The 26,530-nt window shown below is 35.1% G+C and overlaps 4 protein-coding genes and 1 non-coding gene across 9 annotated transcripts; 2 read left to right on the top strand and 3 right to left on the bottom strand.

Moving 5' to 3' along the window:
* Nucleotides 1–3,472: 3,472 nt before the first annotated feature.
* Nucleotides 3,473–7,570, bottom strand: LOC111275106 (Transducin/WD40 repeat-like superfamily protein). The gene is made up of 14 exons (XM_022860252.2): nucleotides 7,237–7,570; nucleotides 7,061–7,123; nucleotides 6,923–6,978; nucleotides 6,739–6,819; nucleotides 6,569–6,642; nucleotides 6,322–6,404; nucleotides 5,881–5,987; nucleotides 5,649–5,791; nucleotides 5,506–5,553; nucleotides 4,778–4,830; nucleotides 4,220–4,304; nucleotides 4,069–4,135; nucleotides 3,864–3,974; nucleotides 3,473–3,691 (listed from the first exon to the last, which is right to left on the bottom strand). Exons 1-14 carry the CDS (start codon nucleotides 7,431–7,433, stop codon nucleotides 3,627–3,629), a joined length of 1,233 nt encoding a protein of 410 aa, XP_022715987.1. The 5' UTR covers nucleotides 7,434–7,570; the 3' UTR covers nucleotides 3,473–3,626.
* Nucleotides 7,571–7,980: 410 nt separating this feature from the next.
* On the bottom strand, nucleotides 7,981–11,551 carry FMN/FHY (riboflavin kinase/FMN hydrolase). Of its 3 annotated transcripts, none has more exons than XM_022860255.2 (11): nucleotides 11,368–11,551; nucleotides 11,052–11,162; nucleotides 10,545–10,731; nucleotides 10,327–10,457; nucleotides 10,181–10,250; nucleotides 9,999–10,064; nucleotides 9,215–9,369; nucleotides 9,023–9,118; nucleotides 8,611–8,762; nucleotides 8,438–8,521; nucleotides 7,981–8,356 (listed from the first exon to the last, which is right to left on the bottom strand). In XM_022860255.2, the coding sequence occupies exons 2-11, from the start codon at nucleotides 11,119–11,121 to the stop codon at nucleotides 8,228–8,230; spliced, it is 1,140 nt and encodes a 379-aa protein (XP_022715990.2). In that variant the 5' UTR covers nucleotides 11,122–11,162; nucleotides 11,368–11,551; the 3' UTR covers nucleotides 7,981–8,227. The 3 variants fall into 3 exon arrangements, with proteins under 3 accessions (XP_022715990.2, XP_022715991.2, XP_022715992.2); XM_022860256.2 differs by having other exon boundaries at nucleotides 11,052–11,200; nucleotides 11,368–11,525; XM_022860257.2 differs by having other exon boundaries at nucleotides 8,055–8,356; nucleotides 11,052–11,242; nucleotides 11,368–11,505.
* Nucleotides 11,552–12,672: 1,121 nt separating this feature from the next.
* Nucleotides 12,673–15,710, bottom strand: LOC111275104 (F-box protein At5g03100-like). 3 transcript variants are annotated; one of them, XM_022860250.2, is made up of 4 exons: nucleotides 15,051–15,697; nucleotides 14,531–14,921; nucleotides 14,073–14,246; nucleotides 12,673–13,183 (listed from the first exon to the last, which is right to left on the bottom strand). In XM_022860250.2, exons 1-4 carry the CDS (start codon nucleotides 15,584–15,586, stop codon nucleotides 12,839–12,841), a joined length of 1,446 nt encoding a protein of 481 aa, XP_022715985.1. In that variant the 5' UTR covers nucleotides 15,587–15,697; the 3' UTR covers nucleotides 12,673–12,838. The 3 variants fall into 3 exon arrangements, with proteins under 3 accessions (XP_022715985.1, XP_022715984.1, XP_022715986.1); XM_022860249.2 differs by having other exon boundaries at nucleotides 14,531–15,710; XM_022860251.2 differs by having other exon boundaries at nucleotides 12,673–13,950; nucleotides 14,531–15,706.
* A 216-nt stretch (nucleotides 15,711–15,926) lies between these two features.
* On the top strand, nucleotides 15,927–15,998 carry TRNAD-GUC (transfer RNA aspartic acid (anticodon GUC)). Its single transcript has one exon. It is a non-coding gene; the product is annotated as a tRNA-Asp (tRNA).
* Nucleotides 15,999–16,379: 381 nt separating this feature from the next.
* APC4 (Transducin/WD40 repeat-like superfamily protein) lies at nucleotides 16,380–26,416 on the top strand. The gene is given in 14 exon segments (XM_089755152.1): nucleotides 16,380–16,448; nucleotides 16,607–16,700; nucleotides 16,815–16,906; nucleotides 17,755–17,994; nucleotides 18,566–18,646; nucleotides 19,089–19,240; nucleotides 19,484–19,644; nucleotides 23,699–23,732; nucleotides 23,734–23,791; nucleotides 23,900–23,974; nucleotides 24,568–24,747; nucleotides 24,931–25,013; nucleotides 25,093–25,185; nucleotides 26,237–26,416. Coding segments are annotated over 14 exon segments (1,476 nt in total). The 3' UTR covers nucleotides 26,301–26,416.
* Nucleotides 26,417–26,530: the final 114 nt, after the last annotated feature.

Below are 26,530 nucleotides of genomic sequence, written 5' to 3'. Positions count from 1 at the left end.
CCGAGATGACCTTAGTGATGGACTTTTGTCTAGTAACGAAATGGACAAAAGATCTTTAAATATCAATCTTAAAAGATGGTTAATCTGCTTACATTGTTTGTGTCCAATTTCCATGGATTTAATCAGTGTATTAAGACATGAAACAGAGTTAGAAGAGTTTGGACCATTTTGTAACTGTTCGTCACTCCCAATTCCATGGTTCTTACTTCTTAGACACTACTTTTTTAAAATGGAAACGTAAAGAGTCAAGTAAATATGATTTCCATATCAGAAATATGGCAGCATGGCCATGGATGAACTGATGACCTTTGCCAGTGGAAGTGGAGTATCGGTTCTCTTGCACCAGGTAGTGGACAGTGGAGCCTGTCAGATCTAATTATATATATATCTAACAAAATAAATGAACATTTTTCCTTATTTTTATTTTTATTATTATCTTTATTTCCCTCTAACGTTTTAATTCAGGGTTGGCTAAAAGTAAATGACATGGCATCTGAAATGGAAAAAAAAGGTCCAAGATACATTAAACATAAGTTGACAGCAAACAGTTCAGTTGCATCCTCTTTAATTAGCAGGCTTATAACAATATATATGAAGAAAACTTGGGACAGTCGCTTGGAGGTTGAAACAATATTTGTGCAAGTGCTGAACATATTGGTACTGTGGGGGCTATGAACTTTTCTAGAATTATTTCTTCCTTTTTCCTTTCACTTAACACAAAATCCATTGCTTCCTGATCATCTTTCTTTTCATTTTCTCATCATGGTTTTCATCTTTTCTTTTATTTGAAAAGGAAGTTGTCTTGTGATGTTGGGGACCTTCTCCTACCTCACCCTCTCCCTTCTTTTTCTTTTATTCTACCTTTTCATTCCGTGACAAAACGTGGTCGAGTATTACTGCAGTGCTTGATGTATCTGTATCTTTCCTTCAATCTTTCTGATAATCCTGTTTAAGTTTTAATTACTTAAATAAAAGTAAAGTTTGATACATTAAACGTTAAATGCAATGCAAGTAGTCAATCACAGATAACAAAATTTCGAAAACAGCTTTGATGGAATTTGGTAAGATTGGTTACATTGGTATATAATTTTCCTAATTAGGCCCTTCTGTAGCACCTGATAGAACCTGAAAAGCAAAAATAGCAACGTGTTATATAGCCTTGGTCCAAAGTCCAAACTTTTTACTCCATTTTGTTTCAAAGACGAATGGCCTGACGGTTAAAAATTTCTATTCGCTACATTCCATTTCTCCACCATCTACTTACATGTTGATCAACTGTTCTAACACTTGATTAAGAAAAGAATCAACTTTAGTAAATTGCAGTTTGTAATTGTCATCAGTAATTAGTGCAGTGTAATCTTTGGCTAGTCTGATATAAATGGTCTGTCGAGTGTTAAAATTGCTCAACAAGGGACAAATTCATTTAAACAGGGTGGTTTTGGCCTCAAAAAAACTGTTTGAACATGGGGTCAACCGTTAAGAGGATGACATGTGCCATATATAGGATTGAGACATTTGAGATTAAAGGGTTTTAGGTGCATTACTTGATCAATGGCAAATGCCTATAAAGTAAAAGATGTCAAGTGTTTTCTGTAGGATGGAATAGTAGGAAAAATTAGACGCATCCTGGCCCCAGTAGTGGTTTACCGACCTACAAATAAAGGCTGAGGTCCAAATTCCAGCTGCTGTCTTACCCCCTAATTAGGTACATGAGAGGACCTGAGCTGAATTCATGCTACCGCGAGTGGTTACTTTCACGAAAATGGAATTCTAGGAATATTATTGTCTGCAATAGCTATATAAGAAAGATTCATCAAAACAAACACTCTACTCTTTGTTCTTTCCCCTTTCTTTCAATCAATTTGGGAGGGGGTCTAAGTCCAACTATCAAGGCTTTTAGCTACATGATTTTGGTGAGTTAATCCCCCAACATTAATCAAGTTGGTAAACTGCTAAGTATTCAAAAGCTTGCTTTTAGGAGGAGAACTAAAGGAGAATCCATGGCAAGCCACAGCATTTATGGTTGGGTTTTACAACACAAATTAAAAGGGAACGAAACCATTTTCTTAGGCAATTCAATAAGGGATTGACGATGAAACCCAGCAACAAAAATGGAGTGGATGGTCCGAAAGCAGCCAAAAAACTCCCAGCTGTTGCCTTCAGCTACAATCGAATGAATGCAAAGCCTCCGCTGCCTATACGTCCATAAATTGAAAAAAGCCTAACCCATTAGTGATTAGCTAACTTGGACCAGGAAGCGTGATGTGTATTGATAAATACCCTTCCATTCTTTCGCTTACTATGCACATGGTATGTGTAAAAAAGTAAGGTACACCCCAAAAGCATTACGTTAAAAAGCTATAATTGTTGGAAAATATAAAAACTGAAAAGCATATTAAAAGAGAAAGATTTTTTCAAAGGCTTTTTTGCTGTTCTCTAGCTTCCATAGTTTGGTTTGATATTGAAAGCAAAACAAGGCTCTGTCTACAATTATAAAGTGTTAGTTTTGGGTCTACCACCAAATTCTATCTTCACTTCCAAGAAAATAATACAGGTCTATGATTGAATGTGGAAAGAACAATGAATTTCAACCTTCTTTTTGGTGGGTATGGGTTAGAGTAGAGTATTTCTACCTTGATAAGATCAAAATATTGGTCAAGAAAAGGGAGATTTTGCAGACTCAGTGTCACCGATCTGAGAATCCATGCATAATTGACATGCGAGATTTAAAGTACAAGGGAATTTAATTTAATCTTCAGCTCACTCTGCATTAAAAAAAAATCTGATTATGAACATGAACAGCGTACAAGGCTGAGAGTGGTCTTGGCACCAAGATTTTATGCTGAGCTCGGGGATGGAATTATTCTTATTCTTCATTCGCAAGTCGACTTCTCTATACTTTTGTTGTGATTTACATTTATCGTGCAATATTTCCCAAATGTGCCTGTTATTCTCTCCCCATATTTTGCAATAGCTTCCCGTACCGACTTTTTTGAGTGGTTCAAGACAATAATGCTTAAATCATCGCCCAAAGGAGAATAATCTTGATCAACAAGCTAACCAGTAGTTGTCCATGACAGAATTATCTTAGGCAGCAGAAATTTCCCTCGATAATGATACTGAAAGCTGCTATACTTAGCTGCATTAACATTGTTGTCAAGCACTAAAAGCAAGTGGAGAACTCGAAAGACGGAGTCCTGGCTTTCATTATCAGCTAGTCTGAGCGAGAAGCTCTGTTGAAAGACGCTCCACTGAATAAGCCACCCTAATTAGAAAGAGAGGTTTCCGCTGAAATAGAGACATTTTTTAGAAAATAACGCACGTAATGAGACATCCTAATCCACTCGAGGTGGATATGTTGGAGCGTTTAGTTTAGGCACTATCCTTAAAATTGGCGGAGAGTGTATGACTAGCATTTTGCTAATGGAAATTCTTAAATATATATCACTTGATGTAGGCAAAAAAACAAGAATTTGCTGAATCGTCATCCTTATTTGTGTTGAATGTGACAAATGTACCATAATTGGGAAAATATTAACACTTAAAAATGAAATTGGTACACATTCGCCGAGTTACAGAATTGGGAAAGCTTCCACGTTTCCATGGACTGTCAAAAAGATCAACGTTCAAGATTGTTCCCCAGAATTAATATCATAAGCAAAACTCCAGACAGAAGCACAATTTTCGTCACCTACATGCAATAAAGAATGAAATCATTGACATGTACAAAAAAGCCCCATATAATTCTTTGTCGACTACTCAAGTATTTGTTAAATGAAACAAGTGAAAATAAAAAAACCTAAATACGAAGTTAATATGAGACTGGATTGTAAAGGACTAGCCGTTGATGTGACCAGAAGTACCTCTCAAATGCAACTTCTCATTGTCATCCTCAGGAATTTGAAATCTTCGGTGGCCTGATGAAGAGGTAGCCATTGGCAGGAAGGGATGGAAACAGAAACCATTAACTGTGTCTGCAGATTAAGTAAAAACTGGTAAGAAACGGATCATGCTCAAGATAGGCTAAAATGAATCAATTTCTTCGTAAAAGAATGTAGGACATCTAACCAGCTGCAGCCTGAAAGCCTGATACCCATTGCCCAGTTTGCAAATCATAAATATGAACAAGACCATCCTGGAATAAATTTCAGATAAACCAGCAAAGAATTAATTATTCATTAACTATTCAGCAGTGCCGGATGAAAAACAAAATTTTTACCTGACCACCTGTACCAAGATGTCGACCAGAGCACTCAATATCAAAAGCTATTCGTTGGTTGGTATATTCTGCTGATCTGTATAACCTACAAACAAGGCGCACATAAGAAAACACAGGCACTTTAATTTTGTGACTAGCAGTGTGCATGATAAATTAAACCTTGCAGTCAAGGAAATTAAGAGCTGCATAAGCAAATAGGTATGTCATATACGGATCTTCATAATATTGCACCCCGCTTTTACAAATTTTTAGGGCACTAAGTATCACCTATTTCTACCCTTTTAGGTGGTTTTTTGAATCCACAAACAAGTATCATTGGGAATGTTTCATGACATTGGTATTAAAACCCGATGGGTATTATTAAATATTTAGTTTCAGGGGTACTCAGAATGCTCAAAATGAGTTTCTCTTAGTTGCATTGCTAGAATGTATGCACATTTCCCCTTGTTTTGATTTCTTCTTTTGCATTGCTTGAATGTATATACATTTCTCCTTGTTTTGATTTCTTCTTTTGAAGAAAAAAATTGCAGCACCATCCATAAGATCAAAATTACTTACTTGTAGACAACTTCAACAGCTTTTCTTATGTCCCAGCACATAATATAAGGATCCTAGATGAATTGATAAAAGACACTGTCAATTTTAAGCATTCACCATTATGTGGTAATGCCATACAAGAAAAAGCAAACAAAGAGAGCAACTTTTCTCAAATGAAAAGTCTAAAGGGAATCAAAAATGAAAAGTAACTCATAAAATGCAGACAGAGGTGATATTGTGTACTTACAAATCAACACGTACAATAACAAATTATAATACCAACAACTACTATAACTCTTTATTATAGGATCATTTTGAAATTGGCCTAGCAAATGATTCTGATTAAAGTTTTGGTGGTTTAGATATAGGGAATAGGATTGTACTTATAGGGAATAGGATTGTACTAGAGTCCAGAATTTTAAAGACCGATTTTGATATACAACCACTTTTCTTTGGCATTGATCTGAATATGAATATTAGTTAGTTAATCAACAAGTCAGCATTTTTTTAATTATTATCATACAAAAGTAAAAGAAAACAACATGCATTTTAGATCTTCCAATTATTTTCATAAGAAAGGAATAAACTCCAGCTGGCATAAACATCTCCGGAGTCCAATGAGTTGCCATTTACATGATATAAAACAATGATTCTGTCATTCAAGAACCAAGAACCAGAAAAGGGCAACCAAAATCTTTGTCCTCTGTTTAATTGGTTGTATATGGAATGAGGATATTAAAGTATGTTACCTTCCGGGCTCCAGTATATAGATAATTTCCATCTTTTGAGAATTGCACCTGAACGATAGGTTAGGAAAAAATGAAAACATTTTGCTTTTCCTTGTTGATATAATAAATAAAACCAAGTGAAATGAAAATAAATGATCACTTACATGCGTTATCCCACCCTCGTGGCCATGTAAAACATATAACAGCTCCATATTGTCTTCCCTATAGATTGCAGTAGTCTGGCTGTAAGATCCTGTAGCTAGCATTCCAGTGTGAGTAGGACAAAAAGCAATTGCTGATATAATACCTGTAGATGAGTAAGATCAAGACAATATGCTTCATGCTTTAGTTTCTCTAATCATTAGGAACATTAACTAGCTCAGTTCGGAAAATTACCTGTTTGACCATCTTTATTTCCTTGTATTGTTGAATATTGTGCAAAATCTCTACCAGGGCGATGTATATCAAACACTCTAACAGATTTGTTGTATCCAGCAAATACCCTACAGGAAGAAAGATGAAAAAGAGAAAGCAATAAGAATGTTGTTGGGTCCATCAGTGAAACACAGTGAAAATGCCTATTTTATAACTAAAGTTCTTTGGAAAGTATAAATGGGAAATCCCCAAAGGTGACAACATAATAATTGATTTATTACAAACATTAAGGCAAAAACTATAATATGGTACATGGACAGGCAATATAGGTTTCAGAATTTATATATATATTTTTTTTCAAAATCTCAAGGAAAATTTTCCAAGCTCAAAACATAAACACTCAATACAACAAAAAATGACATGAAGCAAATTATGATGCCTTCATGAGGATGTTTTACTTACTTAGTCCCTGCAGGATTAAATGAAACTGAAAAGGCAGCAGTTATTTCATCCACAGCATCATAAGCTCGGTATGTGCAACGTAGCTGTAAAAGTTAAGAAACCAAATATAGTGAATGCAAAATGCTTAATAAATCATGCTTTCTTACTGCAGATGCAACGTGGTCATCAAGTTTTATTAAATGATATAATAATAAAATCATTACTCTCATTCAAAAAATGTAAATATGTGAGCAAAATGAATGATTACCAGGCCAGAAGTAGCGTCCCAAAGATGAATTGGGTGGTCACGAGTAGAAGTAGCAAACACACAGGTAACCGGATCTGCATCAAACGACACCACAGTTACATAGGAATATATTTTAACTGCAAATCAAAATATAATCCTAATAACTATAGAAAAATTGTACAGAAAAGCACCTGAAGCAGACATGTATGGATACCAACAAAAATCATACACAGATTCCCCCTCACTCACAACAAGTTCCGCAGCATACGAATCTGTACATATAGAAGTAAACCCACAAATTAAAATCTCAAAACAGCCCCATCGAATTCTCTCATAAAACCTGCTATCACGAGTATAAAAAATATAAAAAATTACCTTCTTCAGAGACTGAAGGATAAGCATTAACTTGATCACTGCTTCCATTATCCGGCCTAATAACAATTAAAAAAATGAAAATCCACTAGAAATACACCATAAAAAAATGAACAAGAAAAAAAATGCTAGAAAAATTACAAAGAGAAAAGGCGAAGAGTATTATCCTCAGAACTGGTGAGAAAGCAGGAGCCATCAGGAGACCTGCAAAGACCAAACCCAGAAAATAAAAAAAAATTAAAATAATGTAAAAAAGGGAAATGGCATTGGTGGTAAGAAAAAAGAGATACATGGGCAAAAGGGGCAACGAAAAATACCATTTGACGCCTTTGAGAAAATTGTTAGGGTTCCCAGTTCTAAACTGCTTATGAAAGTGGTAAGTTCTGTGCGGAGGAACATCGAATCTAATCTTAGGCCACTCGTATTCTTGTTGGTTCGGAGATTCTGAGGTTTCTGTCGGTTCAACTTGGGAGTTGGGTTGCTGATTTTCTTCTTGTCGTTCCTCGTCTCCCATTTTGCCGCCAAAAGTTGAAGCTTTGAGAAAGAGGAGCTTTGTTAGACTATGTTATGTCCGTCGCATTGGTCTTTGCCAGTCCCAGTTTTGAGTCTCTCTTTTGGGCTATTTTGTGAAGGAGCCACTATAGTTTAGTGTAATTGCATTTTTCGCCAATACTTTCTCGGTTGTTTAAAACAGCACATAGCAAATTATCGGCAATTAGTGGATATTTTCCTTTTGTCAGGACAGAAGGTTTTGGGATGATTTTGATATAATTGATAATTATAGGCTTTAATTAGAAGATATAGATTATATAATTGATGATTTTTCAAGCTTCTATATTTAGCACACGTATAAAGAGAACCATGATATTGATATTTGCAGCAGAAAACTTGGATTTATTATTGATGTGAATAAGGATCAAGAAAATGATGTAAAAAAAGTAGTAAACGAATTTTAGGAAAAGGCATTTTCATGCTACTATGTCAGAAGACATCGGATTGAAAACTTGATCTCTATGTCAGAAGACATCAGATTGAAAACTTGATCTATGTTCGTAGCCTCATCAAGATAAATAATTGCATTTCTTCATTGTTTCCAGATATAAATATATACTGACTGAAAAAGAACAAGAAAAAGGGAAAAAAAATGATCTTTTCCAACTTTTTTGCCTTTCAGGGGCATTACTTCACGTCCATTGTGCTTATAGGGATTGCATTTTTATCAAAATAAGGAAACAATAATTTAACAATTAGTATCTTTCTAACCAGATGAAGCCTGAAAATCCAGTAAATCATGAATGATTGAATTTCCTATAAAGAACTTTTTAGATATGGGTCATCCTTGTGTTTTGAGTATATCGGAAGATCAAGCGCTCCCTCTGCGATTTCTCTGTCCTCGTGAATCTTTGCTATCAGGCTTTCAAGGGATGGGAAATTGACCTGTTACATGTAAAGCTTAATGGTAAAAAGCAGAGTAGTATGACTGGGGAAAAACAGCATGCTAACTGTTTTGAATGATACCTCAGGTCGCATATAGCCAACTATGACAAGACGCAATTCCTCACCATAGAAGTCCTCATTAAATTCATGAAGCAACCATGGCTCCTGCAACATGAATTAAATTTAGAAAATAAGAGTTATAAAACGGTGACAAGACTTGCGCAGGTTATCATCAAAGTTAATATTGTACTCACTATAGTCTTTTCAGCATTGTTGAAATATGGATTCCAACCAATACTCATGACCATTTTATAAACACCTCTTGTGGATAATCCAGCCCAACCAAAATATACACCTGAAGGATGTTCCGAAAGGAGACTTGCATAACCTTCTGTTGACAAATTGGCTGGAAAAAGAAGAAAGGGAAATGAGGGAGAACAGAATATGAATCAAAATAGAGGACAAAATAAGAAATCAAATATGAACAACTTCTAACACTCTCGATGTTACATCAAAGCAACATAGTTCAAGACTCTTACTAAAGTCATTAGGATGTCTGAGTTAGAAGTAGATCTCTAACTGAGATTTCTTTTCAGAAATATTCAAAGGCCAAAATAATGTAAAGACAAATACTAGCTTAACAAACCAGAACAGTTTATCACAAACCTGTAGGGATTCCAAGTACTTTTGAGCCACGACCAAATCCCTTAATGACGGGACCACCAATACACCAAGCTTCTGTTGGCAAAGTTCCCTCTATCCCTGCAATCACAACAAAATATTCTTATGAAGATTGTTTACAAAGGAAAAGTTACTAATCAGGATATAAGAAAAAGAGGGAGGTGTCAAGAGGTTTACAATCTTGAAATGGAGGTAAGCCCCACTTTTCAGGTTGCAAATCAAAGAGAGAGTTGATCACTTCATCTGCTGAGGTGTAAAGATGAGCTTGTTTTGGAACAGATGGCACAGCAACTACTTCCATTCCGGCAGCCTTACCAGCTGTAACACCTGGTCTGACATGGCCATGTCCCATTTTTAGAGATAAAGGTTATGTTCTATGCTTATGAATATCAATTTAATCTATGTCTGTGCTAATTTATAAGAAAAACAAAACTATCTAAAACATTACAAGACCACATTTCAGGAAAAATAAGGATCCAGGCAATACTGAAGGCTTGCTCCAATGCTCTGCCAGGTTAAGCTTCCAACAGGACTGATAGAGCAAATGAAATTTAGTAGAAATTTGAGGCAGCTAGAGTTCCTTTTATATATATATATATATATATATATATATCTTTTTCTTTTTATGCTGTTCTCCATTTAAATTAATTAGAAATACAATGTTCTCTTAAAGAAAAAGTACTGAGAAAATCAACAAAAATAGTAGCTGCTATTATGAACATATGATACTTATGCAAAGTATCCAGATGAATTGTTTCAAGGAATGATTAGCTTGTAAAAAAATGGTAGCATTTTTAAGCATCAGCCTACAGATTTCCATGTCACAAAATAATATTATTTAGAGCATGTTCTGGGTAAAAATGAACTAAATTATTACTAAAGGAAAATGTAACAAAAGGTGAATCATCAAATGGGAAAACATATTAGCCATGATACCTAAGTAAAAGCAGAGGTCACTTACATAGAATCTTCAATTACCAGGCCGCTTGAAGGTTCTGTATTTAGCCTTTTAGCTGCTTCCAGAAATCTTTAATGGGAAAACCGAGAGTGTTAGAATTTGACAAGGTAAAACAAAAAATGATAGAATTTGAATTCACATCAGAGAAATAACAGAAGATCAGATAGTATATCAATGCAACTCACATTTCAGGACTTGGCTTCCCTGCAGTCACTTCATCACCGCCAACAATTACAGAGAAGGAATCCTTCCAACCTGCAAAGAGAACTGATGAGTAGACAGCTAGATAAGATCTTGGAAAGTTCCTAGAAGTTCCTATGAAAAAAAAAACCTTGGTGATAAGAAATTTTGGATTCTATGTTTCCCCTTGGAGAGTTTGATGCTAAAGCCATAGGCACGCCATGAGCACTCAAATGTTTAAGTAGTCGATTAGCACCTGGAAGAGGTTTAATGTTGCATAACCTACCAAGAGCATAAATAAGAGCCTTAATGTTACAATTGTTCCAGTTACTTCAACATCTAACAGCAAGCACATAAAACATGACTCACTGAGCAGAAAATAGTGGATAGAGTTCTGGTAGAAATTCATCCTTTCCACAAGGAAGCCCATATTCTTCCACAATAGCTGCAGCAGCTTCCAATGGTGTTTTTCCTACTATTTTTTGAGCTTCTCTTCCATCCCATTTTTTCCCATACTTACCCAAAAAACCTTTTAAAACCTCACTTACTACAGCATCTGTCACGAAATTGAAAACAAATCATCACTGTATAAATCAAACTATAAACCCCAAAACCAATGAGAAACAGATAGTTGCATAACATAACTTCAAGAAAGGAACAGTCTCAAATATTTCAATATTGGGTCCCTACCCTGAGTACCCAAAGGCCAAAACTATAATTTTCTTTTATTTCAAATAAATAAGGCCAAAAGTGGATAATATGTACATGTATTTAAAAAAAAAAAAAGGAAAAATAACTATCAACCAAATAACATGTTCCTTGGGTAAAAAAGCATAATAAAGAAAAATTCAAAGTAATGTGAAGAGAAAAGCTTACCAGTGTTAAGAAGTGTACCATCCAAATCAAGGATAACACATGAAACCAACTTCTTTAAAGGTTCAGCCATCGATGATTCAGTGATCAAACCTTAATCACCAAATACGACCTCTGAAAGGGAAGGAACCACATATAAATTGCCATTTAAACTGAAAAACATCATCAATAGCTTAACAAATTTACATTTTGGCCTGAATTCCACAAATTAAAAAGAAAAATAAAGAATTGTAATTGAACCTAAACAGAAAATATTACAAGTATCTAAATTTTATATCAATAAAAATCTTAAAGAAAAATCAAAGCAATAAAAGCTTACATGAAAGTATATTCACAGCAGAAAATTGAACCGTTAATTGGCGCCGGGCAAAGCAGAGATGGAGGCGTGGAGTAGTCGTGAAGTTGGGTTAGCAGATTGAAAATGGTGGTGAGTTGAATTGATTGAGGCCTGCGTTTCTGGTAAATTTATAATGGCCTTTCGATGAAGAGAATGAAAATTCGACATTGATTTTCCTTTTTTTTTTTTTCTTAGGAACGCAACTGCTTGCTGTGGGTCCCTTCCTTCTCCAATAAGAAGAAGCCATGTCAACAAAGTATAAAAGCGAAAAAAAATGTAATTAAGTTTTTTCTATTTATTGGAATCTAATTCTCTAAAATATCATACACTCATAAAATAGAATAAAATATTAGCTGGTTTATCCCCTTTTCCCTGTTGGCCCAATGGAATTATATATATGCCCCTTTTCCACTACCATATTCCTTAACTTTTGTATAATGGCCCTATTGGACAATGGCCAATAATGCGCTAGAAATCTACTCCTCGGTTTATTTAAATGAAATTTTAAGTTTTTTTTTTTAATTATGTTCAATTAAGTCCTTACACTATTATTTAAATGAAAATTATTAATATACAAACTATCTTTTGAATTAATTGATATGCCATTAAAATTGACGTGTAAATATTATAAATTCAAAAAAATTTATGTGAATGATAATTTTTTTAATAAGATAAATGGTAAGATAGGAAGGGTTTAAAGGAAGAATAAGAATTTTAAAAAATATTGTTGGCATTATTATAAAAATTTAACAAAAATAAAATGATGTATACCCTTTAAGATGTGTTAAAAACTAAAAACCAAAACATATGATAATCTTTTAATCAAACTTAAAAATTAAACACTCAACTGACAATTCTATTAACTCATTAATATTAGCATCCATACGAGGAATTGAAATCCAAAACGCTATACCATATAATATGTGAATTTTGAAACCAAAATAAAATAAATAAATAATTCACAATTAGCAAGATCATTGTGGAATCTAAGTCAGGTAACAAACAACAATCACAACATGATCATAGAACCGACTACCAGCCTGATTATTTGGAGCTTGTCTTGGAGATTTCTGCTGGTAGACATTGTTAAGCCGTGGATTATTTTTCGTCAGCTCATGTGTTCAGGCAAGTGCCAAAACCAAGAAGCTCAACAATACTACAAGGCAGGCTGATTTTGTTTGCTGTCTGGTTTCTTAATGCCTGTCTCTTATATACATCACACGCTCCACTCTCCTTTGGTTTCTTTTACCAATTACTAGAAATAAATACTAGTGTAAATCGAAAATATTCCCTCTAATTATAAACAAGTTTCTTACTGCTAAGTTTCAACACTTCCATTATTGTCCAGATGTTCCAAGAAACTGTCTTGCAGTAAAAAGATGAGATACTTCTAACTAGGAAGTTCAGGGAAAACTATTTTCAATTAAGAGAAAAAAAACTGAACCCTGTAGAACTATCTACTGGAATATTGCATTTGGGGAATGCTCTTTGATATGGTCGATATAATCTGGTTTCTCTTAGCATTCCCCATATTCCTGTTTGGTCCAGAAGATTTCCAGGATTGATGAAGGGAGCCACTTTGTTCATATATAACCACCTTCTTGAGCACTTTTGCATTCTTCAGAAGAAATTGCATCAATTTTACTAAAAGTTCAGACCCTGAAGAACTTGGTTGGAAACCAGTAAACTCAATATCCTCTAGGCTTTGCAGAAAACACTTGAAAATCCAGTTAGCCGAAGTCAGGAATTTTACTCCATCAAACTCGTAAGAGTCGAAAAATTCCTGATCAAACTCAAACTACACAGACAAAGTACACATTAGGTCTCAACAATTAAAGAATTTCAAGCAAGACATTTTGCTAGGTACTATATTTATTTGTTTCAGCATCTGAATTCTGAAGAGCATAGACAATCTACTGAGACAAAGTCGTTCTATTCTATGTATGTATGTGGTACAAAATGTTGGGTTGAGAACCCAATTTTAATGGGCTTTTTCTCTTTCTTTTTATCTTACAAGTTGGCCCAGTTATACTGCTCTCGCGACCTTTTGTAATACTTAATCTTTGGAGCTTGAAAAGAACTAAAAAAAATGCAAAACATAATATCATATAAGCCAGAAAATCAAAAAGGAAATAGAATAGAAATGAGACAACAGACAGAACATAGAAGGAACACAGGCAGAAAACGTAAGAAAAAAGGATAGAGAGAAGGAGAATGATACAAGTGTATGCTTTATAAATGAGAAAGCTTGGAGGTTTAATTAACTTTGAATGATAATATCTGATGTCTTTTGAAGCACAAAATCGTATAAATATTGTTCTCAGGATGTTGAAAATGGCCATATGATGAATGCTATGAAGTTTATTGCTTGGTTTTGTCTTGAATTTTGCCTTGAATGAAGAAATCTTTTAATGTAATACTAACATAACATCTTGAATCTGCACTTGAAATGCTGCATAGAGAAAGGCTTCAGTTTAGTTTTGTCATAGTGGGTGTTAATTTGCATTAGTTTTTGCCTTTTTGGTTTGTATATAGCTTATTACTCTCCTTCTCCCACAGTGATCACTACAAAACACCAAAGTTATTAGATTGAATCAAGATCATAACTCATCATTCAATATTCACTGAAAGTTCTCCACAGTCCAATATACAGGTTTTCTAATGTATGAAAGAAGGCATGATCTTACCTTAGAGTTGTCACAGGGAGATAAATTTATCACTAGTTTCTTCAGATAAGGTGAACTTTGAAGCAGACTCACAATCCCGGGAAGATCCCATTCGCATATTTCTGTGTCCAGTACCAAACAGTTGCGTTTTGACAATGGAGAAGATATGCCCTTTATTTCCCATATTGATAAAACCTTTTACAAGATTGGAGACACAAAAAGGAACATTAGCAGGGGAAACCATAACAAGTCGACAACAACGCTTTAATGTGGAAAAACAACACGTCTTCAAAATAATCTAAACCATAATGCCTAGAAGCATTAATGAAAAGAAAGAGTGAATGTAAAATCCAAAGTTCAAATGCCTAATTGAGGATTGGTTTTGACAGTCAACTCTAAAAGATACATATAGATAAATTGATCCAATATGTATAGAATGCTGAATGAATATACAGAGAACACTGAGTCAGAGAACCTGCCTGAAGGCACCAAGTCCCCATGGTCAATTTCTCAACATGACAAAGCTTTTCTAGCAGTTCCCTCAAGATATCTCGATGCTTTGTGCAATCATACTTGTCTTTTTTGTCAATAGTCATTACAAAACTCAGATTAGCTTTGGACAAAGATGAAACATGCATCAACCTATAGGTTCTCCGGTACAAAAAACCCAATAGGCTCAATGACTGAAGATTTGGACATGAAATCTCTGTCACTGACTCATGTTTCTCATAAGGATCATAGATTGCATTTATCACTAGAACTTCCAAACTCCTAGAACTTATTCGATTAATCCCTTCACAGTTATGCAATTTCAATTTTTGCAAATTCGGACTACCGGACACAATATTTTCGATTGCCTCGTTATTCAACCTGGAATAATTGACAGATAAAACTTTAAGGGATGGCCAAGAAACATGGCTTTCAGCTTCAGGTGAGACAACACATTGTCTTAAAGTTAAATCTTTCAAAGATGAATTAATGTACAAAAACTGAGGCAACCTGTAAGGCGTAGATTCAGCAAATGGAGCATAAACCAACCCTCCATCAAAAACCAGAGAAAGCTTTTCAACATGGTGGCTTGTAGCAAAAAGAACCCATTCGTCAAGGCGAGCAGCCATGGACTCTTCGAATTTGAAGTTGATCATGAAATTTTTTATCTTAGGACTAATGAAATGGTCCAGGGTTTTGTTAACAAAGTCAGTGAATTTAGCGAGCTTGAAAGAAAAGCAGTTATGACTAAAGGAAAGGGTTGGTATTTGAGTCCAAAGAGGCTTCCATCTTTGAGATAAAACACTGGTTCTAATTGCATCTTCAATGGGTAAAAAAGAAAGGATTTCTTGTATGAGGAAATCGGGTAAAGCGCTGATCAAGTCTACGCAAGGAGTAGGAAATATTGGTGAAAATTTGGGACGTTTAGAAGTGGATTGAGTAGAATTGAGATCGGTTCGATGATAGTGGCCATGGATCACAGCTAAAACCGAACGGACAGAATCAGTGCTTTGCTGTGAACAAACAGAACCCTCCCGATCTTCCATCGATACAAGGAGAAATTCAGTGTTTCAACGAAGGAAATGGTGAGAGAGAGTTTCTTTGCCTTTTCAATCAAGCCTGTTAGAGTTAAATGCCCCTGTTTTTATCTGGGACGTCAAACAAACGTGTCATACATGGCTTCGATCATTATGACTCATTATTATAATACCTGATTCCTTCCTCTACTTTATGCACCCAATTTTAATATTAAAAATTCAGAGCCCATAAGGTTGTAAACCACTACTTCCTCCGTTTAGCCCAAATTGAGAACTCGGGGTCTAGTCATAAAACAATTTGGTCCATAAATGAATTAGAATATATTAAATGTCAGATTTCGCCAACGCGGTCGTTGTAGTATAGTGGTGAGTATTCCCGCCTGTCACGCGGGCGACCCGGGTTCGATCCCCGGCAGCGGCGTTTTTATCTTTTTTTCTTATTACTTTTTAAAATTCAAAGCGAACCGTTGATTCGGAACCCGACTGGCCGACTCACCCGTTTATCAACCCAGCTCCTTTTTCCCTCCCCCAGCAAATCAACTGAGCTCTTAATCTTAAACCCCCCAAAAAACCCCGCCATCGTTTTTACATTCCGCTCCTCTTCGCTGCCTCTTCAGCTCTTCTCTTTCAGTTCGACGCCGTCTTTACTTCTTCCCTTGCCGTTATTTAGGGTTTCAGCGCAATTTTACCAGAAATGCCATTTTTTGCAGGCTATTAAAATGTTAGTATTTTCTTCAAATTGATTTCTGTGATTCTGAAGAAACTAGCCAAACATTACAGAAAAAATCTAGAGTTTTTAGCGATGGAAACCGATGAAACGCCACGTGTGCTTCCTTTTCATCTCCAATTCGACAAACCTGTTGCCTTTCAGGTTTATATCTTTCACTTTACAATTTCATTTTCGCATACTTTTTTTTTGTTTTTTTTTTCGATTTTATTTAAATATCTACGATCATGCGTGTTCTTCGCTTTCTTTCTTTCTTTTCTTTTTCCATTAATTTTGTGGGTTAGATTAAAATTGCAGAATGAAATCGACAGAAAGATTTACTGGCTTTGGTTATTGAGGACTCCAAGATTTTGCTGCACCGATTCAATTGGCAAAGACTCTGGACAATTTCTCCTGGTATTTATCAGAATGTTCTTTTTAATTATTTATTATTATTTTCTTTTGATGAGCTGTTGGATTTGATTCCAGTGTTTCATTTGTGGAATAATTTATTTGTTTATGGTTCTGTAGAAAGGTGCATTACATCTTTATGTTGGCGTCCTGACGGTCAAGCAGTAGCGGTTGGGCTCGAGGATGGCACAATTTCGTTGCATGATGTCGAAGTGAGTTAATCCCTTTTATTTACTCATTCAAGTTTTAAGGCCTGATTAAGTTGCTTATTCAAAACTCTCTCTTCATGTCTCTTGCCTGTTTAGTTTCCCTCTATGATTATTGATAATCATCGTCATTGATTGTGTTCTCATGTATGTATTATATATTCGGTATTCCTGATTCTACAATCTTCCTTAGAACTACAGTTAGTTTTCGAAGCCTGTTCGCACATATTATGCATGGAGATTTCACATTGCATGAATTAACCTCTATAATCTGTTCTCACATTGTTAAGTGGAATATTTTTGCTGTAACTATGACAGTATTCAGAAACTTATTTACTTATTAGAAGCTAGTTATAGATGGAGGATATCAACTTAAGTTGGAAGATTTTTTTACCATGATCTTTTGATTCTGCTTGTTTGTTAATGTGTCCATAGCACTTGATATTGGATTGACTTTTTGGCTTTGGCACCTGAGACATGGCATTTATTACATGGGTGTGTATCTTCTTAAGGTCTAATTCTTGGTCCACATAATTAAACAAAATTTCCTTATCTAACTCATGATTTTTCATATTTATTGTGGAATGGAAAGTTGTTGAGAAGCTTAAAGTCTCACACTGGCACTGTTGTATCCCTAAACTGGGAGGAGGACAGAGAAGTGATTAAAGCATGTTTTGTCTTTTGGTTAAAATATCTAGATTTTTTTAAACTTGTGAGCTGTGAAGTAAATATCTTGCCGAAGTTAAACTTTTTTTGGATATCTGTCACATATGTTTTCCTTCTATGGGTTCATATAAAAATTGTGTTTGACATTTTAACTTCTTGATCAATCTTCAGTTACCTTGAAATGATAGGATGAGTCTGTTAATAATTCAACATATGAGGACTGCACTTCTCGTTTCTTTTCCTCCTGCCCCAAGAGTTCCTGGATGACTGGATTGGTACCTGGAGAGACTGACTTCATGGATGATAGTGAAGATTCATTTCAAGAGCTTTCAAATTCTTCATACCAACAATTTAACATTTTATGCAGTGGTGACAAGGATGGAGACATATGCTTTAGTGTATTTGGAATATTTCCTATAGGGAAAATAGTAAGCTACTCATCTATCTTGGAAATAACCTTCTGGATTATTTTGATTAACTGATGAAGTAAATTCAAAGAAGTAGAAATATGCTTTAATATATTTGGATTATTTTTCAATAGGGACAATAGTAAGCTACTAATAAAACTAGTATTTCGCTAATGTGTCTCTTGTTGGTTGATCTATGGTTCATCTCTTCGTAATGGATCTTATTATAGCATGTGACCTAGATATACATTATTGACTTATATCCTATCAACTAACTTGTGGAAATAATTCTAGGCTTTTTAGGGCTGGTGTGGCTAATAAAGAATAACTTTTTACGGCTTTGATTATTCAAATTGACACTCTTCTGTCATTTTACTTCTTATATTGCTATTGACATTGTGAAATCCCTTGTGTTTCTCTCCTAAAGTACTAGATATTTGCCTGGATTAGTATTCATGGTTCAGAGTTACCCATGTTCTTCCTAATGTTTTGTTTATCTAGCTTTTGCTTTCTCTTTCTAATTAGTTTATTTCATTTATCATTATAATTACATTTTAATGTGAATTATTTTGCACATGAAATTGTTTACCAGAACATAAACGAGTTGTCTGTTCCTACTCCCTTTGCAAATGAGCAAGCTACTTGCAAACTTCTTCATGCTTCAATTTCCAAGGTATGCTCATCCATTGATTTAATGAATTCACAATGGTAGCAGTGCATTTAAGGTGACATCGTTCACGATTATTGGAGTGTTTAATTATTAATGATGCATAGAACAAGGTGCTGCAAATTGAGAGAATTACTATTTGTTGGGAGAGCTTTGTTCAAAGAGTCAACCAAAGACGAGTTCTTTTAGTTTGGCTTGACTGTGCTTTAATTTTTTTTATTTATATTTTTTTCTTATAAATCGGACAACTTGTAAGGTGTTTTTCAGGGCTGTTCTAGTTGAAAGGTCATGCAATGGGAATGGGATAAATCATACTAACTTATGTTAAAAGAATACTTCCCTCATCCATAAACCAAAATAGAACCATTGATGTTTATTTCAGTGCTTAGTACAGACCGTTGTCATTGGATGGTACACAAATCTGATGTCCCTATTTTTTTGTTGTTAGTTTGCTTTGTCAAAAGACCTTTGTCATCTGATAGTAATATGTTCTGGAGAACTTAATCAAGATGAGGTTAAATTAGGAGAGAGACAGCTGGGTATACATGGTATGCATGGCTTGCATTGCTTACTGCTCAATACTTCCCTCCTTTGGAAGAGGTAACTTTGCTGGAGAAACTGGGAATACCTGCAGGTTGTTTGTAAATTTATTGGTATTAAGTTTTGTTGTGTTAGATTTATCTACATTTGAGTTATTTTCAATGGCATTTTCTGTAATGCGTCTAGCTCACATTTTTATCTTGCACCAGTCACTTATCTGAATTTGATAAATCAAGAATATGCTTTATTCCTTTATCCTTCTCATGATCTACTTCAGCCTTTTTTATCTCCTTTCTATGGCAGGAAAAATGAACTCCATCAAGTAGCCCAACAAGCTTGTAACATTGTGGATTTAATTGAAGTTGTTATTTCATCATTATCATTAATGTGCAAGCAGTGGTCAGATGCCATGCACACTTTTCATGAGAAGTTTGATTCTCTATCTAGTTTGATAACTGACCATGGTAACTTCTGGTTAGAATACGAACAATCGTATTTTCCTTTTCTGCCACATATCCGTTTATTGATTTCTATCTGTAGAAATCTGATTCTCCTAAATTAGCGCAGCTTGATTTCCTAAGTTATTTTGGGGATATTTCTCATTTACTCTTCTGATTTAGTCAACTATTCTGATTATCAAGTTTTTAGGGATTTGTTTCTATTTTAGAATAGAATAATTTTTCTTCCTTTTATTATTTTTTGTTTTTTGTTTCTTATAAGTTGTTTCCTAATAAGGAACTTCACTGTTCCTATTTATTTAGATGTACTCCTTCATTGTAGATAAAATAAGAAGAAATAAGGACAATTGTTTTTTAAGTTTTCTACATGCTATCAAAGCAAGTCAGCCTGAACTATTAGACCGTAGCTACACAAGTTTCTTTTATGGCTAGCAAGAGTGAGAACTCTTCTTCTGCAGAGGTATGGCATGAGGAAAGTCACAAAAAGGTGATACTCCAACAAAAACTTCAAAACAAGTCAGTAACATTTGAAACTAGTTTACTAGCACAAAAAGGTAATTTCCTGGGGAAATACATAATCTTGGATTGTTGATTCAAGAGCATCTAATCACATGGCTAGAGATGCATCCTTATTCAACACATATAGACCTTGCTATGATAGTGCTGCTGTAAAAATTGCTGATGGCATTCTCTTAAGGGTGGGATGAATAGGTTCTATTGTAGTTTCGAAAGACATAACGCTTGACTCTGTCCTCCATGTTCGTAATTTAAGCTATAACCTACTTTCTATCAGTAAACTTATGAAGGATAGATGTTGTTTCACTAAATTTTTTCCCAACTTATGTGAATTTTAGGAATTGCGCTCAGGAAGGGTTATTGACAGTGTTAGGATGTGTGTAGGGCTCTACCTTCTTAAAGATGATGCACTTGGGAGACCACAAAACGCTTGTACAGCCTTAGCCTCTAGTAGTAGTAAGGATGACCTTATCATGTTATGGCATTATAGATTAGAACATCCAAATATTTCATACCTAAAAAGGCTATTTCCCTCATTATTCAATAACTTCTTTAAAGATTTTTAGTGTGAAATTTGTCAACATTCCAAGCACACTCGAAATACCTATCCTAGCTTCTCCTATAAGTCATCTCAGCCTTTCTCAATAATTCACAGTGACATTTGAGGACCATCAAGAGTTAACAATATCACAGGTTCTAGGTAGTTTGTTACATTCATTGATGATCATACTCGACTCACTTGGGTATTCCTTATGAAAGAAAAATCCAAGGTTAGCCAAATCTTTCAAAACTTCAATAGCATAGTACAAACCCAATTCCAAACCAAAATCCAAGTCCTTAAAATTGACAGTGGAAGGGAATACTTCAGCTCTATTCTTGGCCCTTGCCTCATCAATCATGGCATTATCCATCAAAGCTCTTACGTTGACACTCCACAGCAAAATGGGATTGTCGAATGAAAAAACAGACATTTGATAGAAGTGACCAGATCCCTTTTGTTTTCTTCCAATGTGCCTAAATATTTTTAAGGAGAAGCTATCCTCACTACAACTTATTTGGTTAATTGAATGCCTTCTCGAGTTCTTGGCTTTAAAACACCTTTTCAAACTCTTCTTGCTTCCTACCCACAAACTAGGTTGATCTCTTCCATTCCCATCAAACTCTTTGGCTGCATTGCCTTTGTTTATATTAGCCAACAAAACCGCAACAAGCTTGATCCCAAAGCCTTAAAATGCATCTTCCTTGGTTATTCCCCAAACCAAAAGGGCTATAGGTGTTACTAACCCATCACAAAAAAATTCTATAACTCTATGGATGTCACCTTCTTTGAGAATGCTCCATTCTACAGCAATAATGATATTTAGGGGGAGAATACTACTAAGGAATATCAATTCTTAGCTGTTGACTTGCCAATTTCCCAACCAACCCTTTCAAAACCAGATTCCCAATCAATCCCTTCAAAACTAGAATTTCAACCAACCCCTTCAAAATCGGATTCTCAACCTACCCAACCTATCAGCCATGCAAATTCTAAAACCTAACCTATTCAAACAACTCTCAACTCTTCAAATCCTAAGGTTATGCAAGAAAAAACAAAAGAACTAATAGTCTACTCAAGGAAGCAAAAATCACAAGAAGAAGTGGACAATTGTACTCAACCTAGCACTAAAAATCAAACTAATCCGAGTCTCCAAGAACTTGAAACTAACACAGGTAATGTCCTTATTGAATCTGAAACTGAAACTTGTGAGCCAGCTGGTGCCCTTTACATTCCTATTGCATTAAGCAAAGGTGTGAGATTATGCACCGGTACCCTATTTGCAATTACATCTCATATGACAAGTTAAATCCAAACTTTCGAGCCTTTACTACTCGTCTTGGCAATGTGCAAATTCCAAAAAATATTCAAGAAGCCCTCAATGAACCAGATTAGAAGGTAGCAGTTCTTAAAGAAATCAAGACACTAGAAAAAAATGAGACATGGAAAATTTCAGATTTGCCCAAAGGGAAAAACCCAGTTGGATGTAAGTGGATCTTTACAATAAAGCACAATGTAGATGGAAGTATAAACAAGTTCAAAGCTAGACTTGTTGCAAATGTCAATCCTATGGGATAGACTATGAGGAGACATTTGCTCTAGTAGCCAAACTCAATTCAATAGGGTTCTATTGTCACTAGCAGCCAACTTGGATTGGCCTCTTCACCAACTTGATATCAAGAATGCATTCTTAAATGGTGACTTGGAGGAAGATGTTTACATGGAAATTCCCCCCGGTTTCAAAAGGCAAGACAACATGGGCAAAGTGTGTAAACTCCGAAAATCTTTGTGTGGACTTAAATAGTCTCCTCGGGCGTGGTTTGAACGGTTGACCAAGGCAATGAAGAGGTATGGATCCCTTCAGTGTCAATCTAACCATACTATATTTGTTAAGTTCACTAATGAAGGAAAAAGAGTTATTCTTATTGTTTATGTGGATGATATCATAATCATTGGAGACCACAAGAAAGGAATAGATGATTTGAAGAAACTCCTCGTAAAGGACTTGGGGTTCCTTAAATATTTCCTTGGTGATACCAAGAACTAGTTGGGAAGCTTATTTACCTCTCCCATACACGACCTGATATCAGGTTTGTAGTAGGGATGGTGAGTAGATACATGAATAATCCAACCAAGGAGCATCTCAAGGCTGTTCATTGTATCCTATAGTACTTAAAGAAGAGTCCTAGTGAAGGTGTATATTTTAAAAAGTCAATAGACAGGGCATTTAAGGTGTACACAGATGGTGACTAAGCTGGATCAGTAATAGATAGAAGGTCCACTACTAGATATTGCACTTATGTTTGGGGTAATTTGGTCACTTGGAGAAGTAAAAAGCAAGATTTTGTAGCTAGGAGCAATGCTGAGGTTGAGTTTAGAGCAATGTCCCATGGTATTTGTGAAGGAATTTGGCTGATAAGGTTACTTGGAGAATTAAAAGTTCAGATTGTAACATCTATGACATTGTTTTGTGACAATAAGGCTACTATAAGTATTGCCAAAAATCCTATTTATCATGATAGGACCAAGCACATAAAGCTGGACCGACATTTCATAAAGGAAAAGATAGAAAATGGGTCGGTCAAACTGGCCTATATTATTTCAAGTTCACAAATTGTAGATATTCTGACTAAAGCTCTTTTTAGAAGCTTTTTTGACAGATTGAAATCCAAGCTAAGTATGATTAACATTCATAACCCAGCTTGAGGGGGAGTGTAGAAATCTGATTCTCCTACATTAGTGCAGCCTGATTTCTTAATTTATTTTGGGTATATTTCTCATTTACTCTTTTGATTTAGTCAACTATTTTGATTATCAAGTTTTTAGGGATTTGTTTCTATTTTAGAATAGAATAATTTTCCTTTTATTATTTTTTGTTTTCTGTTTCTTGTAAGTTGTTTCCTAATAAGGAACTTCACTGTTCCTATTTATTTAGATTTACTTCTTCATTGTAGATAGAATAAGAAGAAATATCTTTAAGTTTTCTACACTATCACATGCACGTAGGGTTGGACTCGTCTCCCCAAGAGGAGTTTCTGACTTGGTACTCAAACTAGTCCACCAGTTCATCACTTTCTAGTTAACTCTCTGCGTGAATTGGTAAACTTTGCATTATGTAATCATTTCTTTTTCTTCTTTTTTTTTTTTTTTTCCTGTTAGATGGAAATTATTTTGCATATTTTATTCTATGAATTTCTTACTAAATAGGGAGTGAAGCATGTGTCAAAGGTCGTTGGTGGTGCTGGAAAAGAGCTTCAGCATGTTGTCCTTGATCATATTCAGGTGCTTGGTTGAATTTTTCTCTGCAATTCATGTAATAATTACTTTTTCAGAAGAATCTTTTACTTGCTACTTTTATATCATATCATGAAACACCTTAATCCAATTAGGTGCATCAGGTTGATTGATCCACGATTGAGTACACAAATGAAAGTTAAGCTTCCAACTAAAGCTGTGCCATTTGTAGTTTGCTTATACAATCTTATTTCTATTTAACAATTTTTTGGGCACAAACTGTTTGTGATGGCCTACTAGGGCACATTCTTAATTCAGGGCTGCCAACTTTCTTAATCTAATGAATGTTAGCGATTATGTTGAAAAACTATCAGCTTAGATGGTTGCTCTTTGGGACAAGGATGAGTGAGTTAAAACAATATAGCTTAAACATAATAGCTCCTTGTTGTACATAAACCTTTACTAAACTGGAGTGTAACATTTTCTGTCATTGTGTTTAGACAACAATTGATTATGATGATCTATTTCACAAATGGAATCTCCATTTTAGGTGTTATTTTTCTATTTACTTATCATAAAATGTTGTATGGTGAGTGCTCCTCCTGATTTGACCCTGCTGAAGATGAATATCCATTTCCCAGCCTGCTGCAGAAATTATTGGATTCAGGATTGGAGAACTAAGAGGTCTTTCAAGATGGTGCACTCGTTTTCAGGGTATTGGCCTGGATGAGACTCTTATCAATAATGCAACAGAAAATTTTGTAATGTTACTAGCACAAATTGAGCAATTTATGAGGGTGCTTTCCTTTGTGGTACAGCAGGTAAACCTTAATATTTGAAGTTCTTTTGGTCTTTCTTCATTCTTAATCCCTCCACTTACCACACACAGTATTGTATGAAAATGGACAATTTTCTTCTCCTGGAATTATGTTTCTTTTCTGTTGGAGTTCTGAAATCTGTCTTTGCTTTTAGTTTTCTAAGTTCTTTTTTTTTTTGAATAGCAGTTCTCAAACTTCTTTAATTGGCTGCTAAAATGTATAAAGCTAGTTATGCAAGAGCCAAGTGATCAGCTTCTTCCCTTTAACAGGTTTGTTTTTCAGATGTCTTTCCATTCACCTTTCTTGATTATCTTTAATTTGGTAGCCTTACATTTTCGCTTTTGACAGCGAACTTCTTGTTATATTCTTAAAGTTTTTATATGATCAAGATCCTGTTAAGCCCCTGCTGGAGCCATCTGAAGTTGATATTGAAACGGATATGTAAGTTATCGTTTAAACTGTCATAGGGTTTAATTGGTGCATTTCAATTTTTGTACTTTAATGATATTATTTTACATGTTCTGCTTTTGGGCGGGCTTGCTATTTCAAATTATAGGGCTGGGTATGGTAAGATCAGAGGCCCGATTATTTAATATGGGCTGGGCCTGGACTAGATTATTCACTCTTGATATAAGGCATAAGCCCGACCCAAACTTGGCCCGAGCAAAAAAATTGCAACTATTTCCTGTGGCCTTTTTCCTCCCTGGCAAAACATAGTATCTTCAATATTTACAAATCCTGCAAAATCACAAAGCATCCACCACAGAGTACAGACCTCATGCCCAACAAAGAGAAGTCATAACTGGTAACGTCTAAATGAACCAAGAAACTTGGTTCTTGGCAGGAATCCTGCAGGCTTAACTCAACAAACATGACACTTGCAACAGACTAAGATTTTAATGGTTTAGAAACCTCTGTTAAAACTGAAAATTGTTCATATTTTATTCCTTCAGAATTATCTTCACGACTTTATGATTTTCTCTTTTAACCAAGAGAGCTGCAGATCTAGATTTTCATGAAAATAAAAATCACATTCTTAAAACAGTAGTTGGAAGTCACGATTTTTCATTTAATATGGCTATTTTTCCTTAGATTATAACATTGTTAGTTTAAGATGTTCTTGAAAGTGATTAATAAACACTTTTAACACATAGTGGCTTGATATTTTGTTCCTGATAAGACATTAATCTTAGCATTGGAGTTGAGGGGACAGCCTTATAGAAAGGATCAATTGAGTGGTTTATTTTCAACAAGGGTATAATTGAATGTCACAATAATTCAAATCACAGCTGATTCATATCATGTCCCATCTGTTTTTCTTTTCGGGTAAATTTCAAACTACGGTGTTATCTACATTTCAATTACGCTCACCTATGGTTTTTTATCTATAATCTTCATAATAACCTATCAGCACATGTTCGATTTGGCAGCTTCTGCCCAGGTTAATGGTTAGGGTCATTATCCCCTTAATGTTTTCCATGGTGTACCACAGAGGAAAAGCAGAGAGCGACGAAGAGACGGAGCCAAAGAGATTCATAGAAAATGAGAGGACATGAAAGGGTGGCCTGAAATCTCCGGTAGGGGACCAGATGAGCTTATCGTGTTCTTAACTATGTTTGGATCTACTCTCTTCAATGCACGCTGTCCATATTCCCTTTGTACAGCCATCCATGCACTAACGCAGCCGTGAAAAAGACATTCCCATCGAACAGAGCTTCCTCGTGGATAATGTGTTTTAAGCACAAAGAAAAAAAAATCATAATAGCGATATTCTTCTCTTCGAGCT

Source organism: Durio zibethinus, chromosome 26 (assembly GCF_047325235.1).
Source record: "Durio zibethinus cultivar Kanyao isolate XHJ-2024 chromosome 26, ASM4732523v1, whole genome shotgun sequence".
NCBI lineage: Eukaryota > Viridiplantae > Streptophyta > Magnoliopsida > Malvales > Malvaceae > Durio > Durio zibethinus.
This window is presented reverse-complemented; position numbering and strand designations above follow the sequence as displayed.